Here is an 8,109-nt window from a genome sequence, read left to right as displayed (position 1 = left end):
GCGAGCGACTGGGGGGGAAGCTGAGCGAGCGACTGGGGGGGAAGCGAGGAGCGAGCGACTGGGGGGGAAGCCGAGCGAGCGACTGGGGGGGAAGCGAGCGAGCGACTGGGGGGGAAGCGAAGCGAGCGACTGGGGGGAAGCGAGCGAGCGACTGGGGGGGAAGCGTAGCGAGCGACTGGGGGGGAAGCGAGCGAGCGACTGGGGGGGAAGCGAGCGAGCGACTGGGGGGGAAGCGAGCGAGCGACTGGGGGGAAGCGAGCGAGCGACTGGGGGGGAAGCGAGCGAGCGACTGGGGGGAAGCGAGCGAGCGACTGGGGGGGAAGCGAGCGAGCGACTGGGGGGGAAGCGAGCGAGCGACTGGGGGGGAAGCGAGCGAGCGACTGGGGGGGAAGCGAGCGAGCGACTGGGGGGGAAGCGAGCGAGCGACTGGGGGGAAGCGAGCGAGCGACTGGGGGGGAAGCGATGCGAGCGACTGGGGGGGAAGCGAGCGAGCGACTGGGGGGGAAGCGAGCGAGCGACTGGGGGAAGCGAGCGAGCGACTGGGGGGGGAAGCGAGCGAGCGACTGGGGGGGAAGCGAGCGAGCGACTGGGGGGGAAGCGAGCGAGCGACTGGGGGGGAAGCGAGCGAGCGACTGGGGGGGAAGCGAGCGAGCGACTGGGGGGGAAGCGAGCGAGCGACTGGGGGGGAAGCGAGCGAGCGACTGGGGGGGAAGCGAGCGAGCGACTGGGGGGGAAGCGAGCGAGCGACTGGGGGGGGGAAGCGAGCGAGCGACTGGGGGGGAAGCGAGCGAGCGACTGGGGGGGAAGAGAGCGAGCGACTGGGGGGGGAAGAGAGCGAGCGACTGGGGGGGAAGAGAGCGAGCGACTGGGGGGGAAGAGAGCGAGCGACTGGGGGGGGAAGAGAGCGAGCGACTGGGGGGGAAGAGAGCGAGCGACTGGGGGGGAAGAGAGCGAGCGACTGGGGGGGAAGAGAGCGAGCGACTGGGGGGGAAGAGAGCGAGCGACTGGGGGGGAAGAGAGCGAGCGACTGGGGGGGAAGAGAGCGAGCGACTGGGGGGGAAGAGAGCGAGCGACTGGGGGGGAAGAGAGCGAGCGACTGGGGGGGGAAGAGAGCGAGCGACTGGGGGGGAAGAGAGCGAGCGACTGGGGGGGGAAGAGAGCGAGCGACTGGGGGGGAAGAGAGCGAGCGACTGGGGGGGAAGAGAGCGAGCGACTGGGGGGGAAGAGAGCGAGCGACTGGGGGGGGAAGGAGAGCGAGCGACTGGGGGGGGAAGAGAGCTAGCGACTGGGGGGGGAAGAGAGCGAGCGACTGGGGGGGAAGAGAGCGAGCGACTGGGGGGGAAGAGAGCGAGCGACTGGGGGGGAAGAGAGCGAGCGACTGGGGGGGAAGAGAGCGAGCGACTGGGGGGGAAGAGAGCGAGCGACTGGGGGGGAAGAGAACGAGCGACTGGGGGGGAAGAGGAGAGAGCGACTGGGGGGGAAGAGAGAGCGCGACTGGGGGGGAAGAGAGAGCGCGACTGGAGGGGGAAGAGAGGCTAATGAGGTTAGTTAGTCAGTTTTTTTGAACATTTTTAAAAACTAAACACGCCTATAACACTCCCTCCCCCCCCTCAGTCACACTCCCCCCCTCACACACACACTCCCCCCCCTCCCTCACACACACACTCACCCCCCCCTCCCTCACTCACACTCCCCCCCTCACACACACACTCACCCCCCCCTCACACACACTTCCCCCCCTCCCTCACACACACACTGCCCCCCCTCACACACACTCCCCCCACCCTCACACTCCCCCCCTCCCTCACACACACTCCCCCCCCTCCCTCACACACACACTGCCCCCCCCTCACACACACTCCCCCCACCCTCACACACACTCCCCCTCTCCCTCACACTCCCCCCTCTCCCCCTCACACTCCCCCCTCCCTCACACTCCCCCCCTCCCTCACACTCCCCCCCTCCCTCACACTCCCCCCTCAACACTCCCCCCCCCCTCCCTCACACTCCCCCCCTCACACTACCCCCCTCTCCCTCACTCCCCCCTCTCCCTCACACTACCCCCCTCCCTCACGCACCCCCCCTCCCTCACACACACACTGCCCCCCTCTCCCTCACACACTCCCCCCCCCACGCTCCCCCCCTCTCCCTCACACTCCCCCCCTCACACTCCCCCCCCCTCTCCTTCACACTCCCCCCCTCTCCTCTCCCTCACACTCCCCCCCTCTCCTCTCCCTCACACTCCGCCCCCCCCTCACACCTCCCCCCTCTCCCTCACACACCCCCCCTCTCCCACACACCCCCCCCTCTCCCTCACACACCCCCCCTCTCCCTCACACACACTCCCCCACCCCTCTCCCTCACACACTCTCCCCCACCCCTCTCCCTCACACACTCTCCCCCACCCCTCTCCCTCTCACACTCTCCCCCACCCCTCTCCCTCACACACTCTCCCCCACCCCTCTCCCTCACACACTCTCCCCCCTCTCCCTCACACTCTCCCCCCCACACACTCTCCCCCCCTCCCTCACACACTCTCCCCTCCCTCACACACTCTCCCCTCCCTCACACACTCTCCCCCCCTCCCTCACACCCTCCCCCCCTCTCCCTCACACACTCTCCCCCCCTCCCTGACACACTCTCCCCCCCCTCCCTGACACACTCTCCCCCCTCTCCCTCACACACTCTCCCCCCCCACACACTCTCCCCCCCTCCCCCTCACACACTCTCCCCCCCTCCCCCTCACACACTCTCCCCCCCTCCCCCCTCACACACTCTCCCCCCCTCCCCCTCACACACTCTCCCCCCCTCCCCCTCACACACTCTCCCCCCCCTCCCCCTCACACACCCTCCCCCCCTCTCCCTCACACACCCTCCCCCCCTCTCCCTCACACACCCTCCCCCCCCTCTCCCTCACACACTCTCCCCCCCCCCTCTCCCTCACACACTCTCCTCTCCCTCCCTCCCTTTCTCTCCCTGCCTCCCCTCTCCCTCGCTAGCGCCTCAGGCCCGGCCGGACTCACCTCGGTAGCAGAACGGAGTCACTCCGACAACGGGAGGCCGGGTGCCCAGCGCTCCGAAGCGAGCCCGGGGCTCCTGCTGGTGAACGCGGCGGGCCTTTGGACCCGGTTGGCCGGGCTGCAGACTCCCGTGTCTGATTGCGATCGGGGACAGCTGATTCAAAAGCGCCGGTTTTGCCGGTCCCCGCACTCACGGCAGGAGGGAGGGGGAAGTAGAGAGAGAGGGGGAGAGAGAGAGGAGAGGGAGAGAGGGAAGGAGAGGGAGAGAGGGAAGAGGAGAAGGAGAGAGAGAGAGAGAGAGAGGGAAGAGGAGAGAGAGAGAGAAATTTTTTCAGCTTCAGGCCTGCCTGCAGTGGGCGGAGAGCAGCCCCGAGTCCCCCCTGCGCGAGGGTGAAGAGGAGGGGGGGGGGGGGACGGCGGCGGTTAGAGCGGAGCGCTGAACTCGAGGCCCAGGCTTCCCGGGCTGCTAGGCCACGCCCGGCACCGGCACAGCCGCTCGAAACGGCCATCAAAGTAGGCAAGCCTCCGGGCGAAGGGCAGGGGATCACTTCATTTCCTACTCAAATAAATTGTTATTTAATTCCCTAACACATAATTCAAATATTTACCTTAGTTCCCTAACACACAGAAAGTGTGGGAAAAAAATCGTTAAGAATCAAGATGGCGGCCACTCACCTCGGTTCAGAATGATAAGGCCCGCCCACACATGCACCGATTGGTCAACCATCAGGTCACTGAACTGTAGGATTGGTCAATCGTCCTGTCACTCAACACTCAACTGTAGGATGGCCCGCCCGCACGCGCAATGAACCCGCCTCCGAGACGCAGCGATTGGTCAACCGTCGGTCAACTGTCAGGTCGCTCGACCGCACGATTGGTCAACCTTCACGTCACTCAATGCTAATGAGCAAATGAGCGGAACTTTTGACAGACAGGCAGAAGAGGTCTTATATATATAATGTGAATTATCTTACCTTCATACAAGTTTAATACTTTACGTTCTGAGCTTTATTTCAACAGATTCCCTTGCATTCTCTTTTAATAATGCGGTACCAGAGTAATTAATAAGGCCAAATGTCAACCTGGAATGCAGTCAGTTTCTAACAGACCACAGTTATCTATTTGCTTTGTTTATTGGTGCATCTGAACTTCTCTTTAGTGGTTTGGTAGTTTTCCAGGTGTGCTCTGATCCATAGTCCCTACTAATCATGTTAATCCCAGGTTCACTGTCCTGTGAAACAAGATCCATGGGGCAGCTGAGTACCGTTACTGTTCTTAACTGAAATAGATAGGAAGTAACCACTTATTCTGCATTGCTAGAGGACACTCATAGGACTTCTTGAGATATCTTTTCCATTGACGGGGTTTGCTTTAGCAATAAGTAAAAGATGGCATGCCATCTGCTTTAATCTCTTGGTCGTTCTAATTTCTTTATTTTTTTTGTTCGACATGTACCTTAGTTGTTTCTGTTATTAGAGAAAACACTGTCTGAAAAATCTAAATTATCATACATTATAATGTTCTCAATGCCTTCTACTTATGAGTGTCTGTGACACGAATTAAATCTGAATGGTGCATCAACAAGTGTGTTTATTAAGATAAGGGAAAGATGCACCACATACAAGAAACTGACAGGAACATATTAAACAGGACCACTGAAAGTTTGTAGAGGACAAAATGGGACTCTGAAGGCTTTTCAAAGAAAAAATAAAATCAATGGGAATGCTGAGAATGGAAAAGTTACCTGCCAATTTCTGCTATTTCAGTGTAAACAGAATCAAAGTTATCCTTCCAGATGATCCTTACTCCATCACTTCCAGGTCCTGAAAGATGAAAAAAGAAAACATTTATACCATTAATCAAGTGAGGGTTTAAGAAATTAGTTCAATTTCTGCTTTTGAAGTGAAAGCAGCCAGAATACCAATGGTTAGTTGCTGATTCCCTTCACTAGCTTCAAAGAATCATGGCTGCAAATCATCCTTTTTTTCCCTGTTGTACGTTTCCACATAATGCTGTGACACTCGATATTTGTGGGCACTCATATGCACTGGGTACATAGAGCATTTGACGCACTTAGCCAACAGGCAGGTTGCTTTTTACCTCCTCCAAACACCTGCTCATTTTCTACTTGCCTCTGTACACCCAGTGATTAGAGGTTAAATACAGAACATGGTGGAGGCTGAGCATTCTTAATTCTAGATGACAGAGCAGCATTATTTTACAGATTACTGGCTGGAAAGGCAGAGCTGGAGATCTGAGTGGAGTGAGATCAACAATACTTTACCAAAAATGAGCGAATCAGAAGATCCACAACAGCCCCCGAGGGACACTGAGAGCAACCGCTTCCAGATTCCCCCCAACACTGCAAAAAAAGCTATAAAAGCGATCAAGCATGATCAGATGAGAGAAAAACCAGAAAATCTTTTTGCTGACTGGTACAATAATGGACAAAAAGTAACCTCATTTTCTACTCAGATCAGCCAGCGCTTGGATCACAGCAATAAAATCACACTATACCAGTGTTAAGCTAGAAAATACCGCAAATGGGTCCAAAATGAAAATTAACACACCAGGAAACAGGGCAACCACGACTGTCAACGTGTACAATACCGGAACAATAGTAGTGCAAGGCAACCTCGACAAATTTGCAATGGCCTTCAGGACACTGAAAGGATTAACTAAGAGGGGAAGGAACAGCCCCAGAGTGGCCCGCACTCCCCCCAACATTGACAACTTACCAGGAGGAAATCTGCCTGGTCAGGAGGTGAACGAGCCACACAGTTCAAACCAGACACTAACCCCGGGGACCCACAGCCACACGATACAACTGACAAACCCCAGCATAATTACCAGGGAGGAAGCCACACATAGTCCCCCTACCAATCCCAGCTCACCAAGAGAAGAGCAGCATAGCCAGGAAGTGAGTGAGCCTTCCAGGGCCGACCAGACACATACCCCGGGATCACACAGCCAGATACAACAAAAAGATAAATTTAATCAATTAGAGACAGAGATGGTTAAACTTAGAGAGGAGTTCCTCAAAATGAATCACGAACAAAAGCAGGAGAGGGAGAGACACAAGAGAGAGCTGAATCTACTTGAGAACCAGGTGAATCTACTTAGGAATCAGGTGAAAGAGCTGCAGGAAAAAGAAGAGAGCCATAGAGGAGAGATAACACCATTAGACCAGCAACCAGAGGCTAGAGATAAGACAAGACAGAGCCGGATGGAACGGATGCACTCCCACACGGAACAAAAGCAACAGACACACAATACAAGGGGTGCCACACAGACCGACCAGCATACTGATTCCCAATCTTCCCCCACCACCGTGGAACCACAAGCGGGCCGCTCACAAGAGGTACGCACACACCAGACACCCCAGCCCAGCACACACACTATGAGTCCAGGCGAAAGCCACCAGACAGTAAACACAAACAAGGCTGACATCGTAATACTCATAGACTCAAATGGGAAATTTCTATGGGAGAAAAAGCTCTTCCCTAGAAGTAAAGAAGAAAAGATCTGGTGCCCAACAACAGACAGAGCCATGGGATGGCTGACCAAAGCCAGATTAGGCTCCCCCCAACACATAATAATACACACGGGCACAAATGACCTAAAGGCCCAACAGAAAGAGGTAGCAACATCGCTCAGAGCAATGATCAGGAAGGCAAGCAGTACATTTCCAAACACTAGAATCACTGTTTCCACAATATTACCGAGAACAGACTTCAACAACACAATTCATGAGATAAATGCCAGCATAGCAAGAGACTGCGAATCAACACACAACGTGCACCTGGCCCAACACCCCACCCTTGATGAGGAATGTCTTTACGACCACGTCCACATCCAAAGGAAAAGAGTATCGATCTTTGCTAAAGCCCTGAAGGACGTCGCTTTTAACCGGGTCCATACCCAAACTCCAAGAGGGCCCCCCCCCCGACCACCAGAGATCAGCGGGGTACATATCAGGACCACTACAAAGACCACCACCACACCAACCGAGACCAGAGAGGATCCCCATGCAAAACAACATCAGACCTGCACCACTCCTGTCCCACAGGGAACAGGACCGCTCCCAGCCAGACAGAGGGAGAGATGCACAGGACGTACGCAATACCTCAGACAGAAACAATCCATTAAGAGACAATAAGCAGATGTGCAGCAGCATCTACTTCCACCTTATGGATCAAGGACTAATTAATAGAAAGAACCGTAACCAAATAGTATTAACTTTTATAGACAACTGAGATGATCTTTTTTTCCCACACTTAGACATGACAAACACGTACCACTCTTTAACCTATCATAGTAAAAGATCAAACTTAACATGAAATCCTTATATATTTCGACCTGGAATATCCAAGGTCTACGCTCTTCGGTGCGAGACGTGAAGAGTAGGACCCCAGAGTTCATAGATGAAACAAAAGATCTAGATATTATCATTTTACAGGAAACTTGGTATAAAGGAAAAGGACACACTGGCTGTCCCCAAGGGTACACTGAGCTGGTGGTCCCCTCCAATAAATTACCAAGTGTAACCCAAGGCAGAGACTCCGGAGGCATACTGATCTGGTTTAAAACAGAACTTAAGAATTACATCAAATTTATAAAAAAGGGCGAAAACCACATGTGGCTCAAACTTGAGAGGGAGATTATCTCAAACACCCAAGATGTTTACATTTGCGCACTTTATATCCCTCCAATTGATTCCCCGTACTTTAAAGAGGACACCTTCTCCAACATGGAGGGGGAAATTATCCAATACCAGGCCCAGGGGAACGTGTTGATCTGTGGGGACCTCAATTCAAGAACGGGCGAAGAACCAGACTTCACCAATAATCAGGGAAACAATTACGTATTCGGGAATAACCACTTTGACATCCCTTCCCTTCCATACAGGCATAACTGCGACAAGCAGTCAAATACCAACGGAAAACAGCTACTACAGCTCTGTCGAAACCTGGGTCTGTACATTGTCAATGGTAAGTTCATAGGAGACCTCCTAGGAAGGTCGACCTATTGCTTACCTCTTGGCTGCAGCACAGTAGACTATATGATTACAGATTTAGACCCATCCTCT

The 8,109-nt window shown here is 54.9% G+C and overlaps 1 protein-coding gene across 4 annotated transcripts in view; it reads right to left on the bottom strand.

Annotated features, from left to right (window-relative positions):
* LOC147117613 (triple functional domain protein) overlaps positions 1-8,109 on the bottom strand; it is an 862,300-nt gene that overhangs the window by 66,377 nt on the left and 787,814 nt on the right. For all 4 annotated transcript variants that reach the window (XM_085988743.1, XM_085988739.1, XM_085988740.1 and 1 more), the window contains one exon: positions 4,765-4,843. In XM_085988743.1, the coding sequence (XP_085844869.1) occupies positions 4,765-4,843 (79 nt within the window). The remainder of the gene's footprint in view (positions 1-4,764; positions 4,844-8,109) is intronic.

The sequence above is a fragment of the Somniosus microcephalus genome, chromosome 5 (genome assembly GCF_052327205.1).
Source record: "Somniosus microcephalus isolate GS21.2 chromosome 5, FLI_Smic_1.0, whole genome shotgun sequence".
Classification (NCBI taxonomy): Eukaryota; Metazoa; Chordata; class Chondrichthyes; order Squaliformes; family Somniosidae; genus Somniosus; species Somniosus microcephalus.
This window is presented reverse-complemented; position numbering and strand designations above follow the sequence as displayed.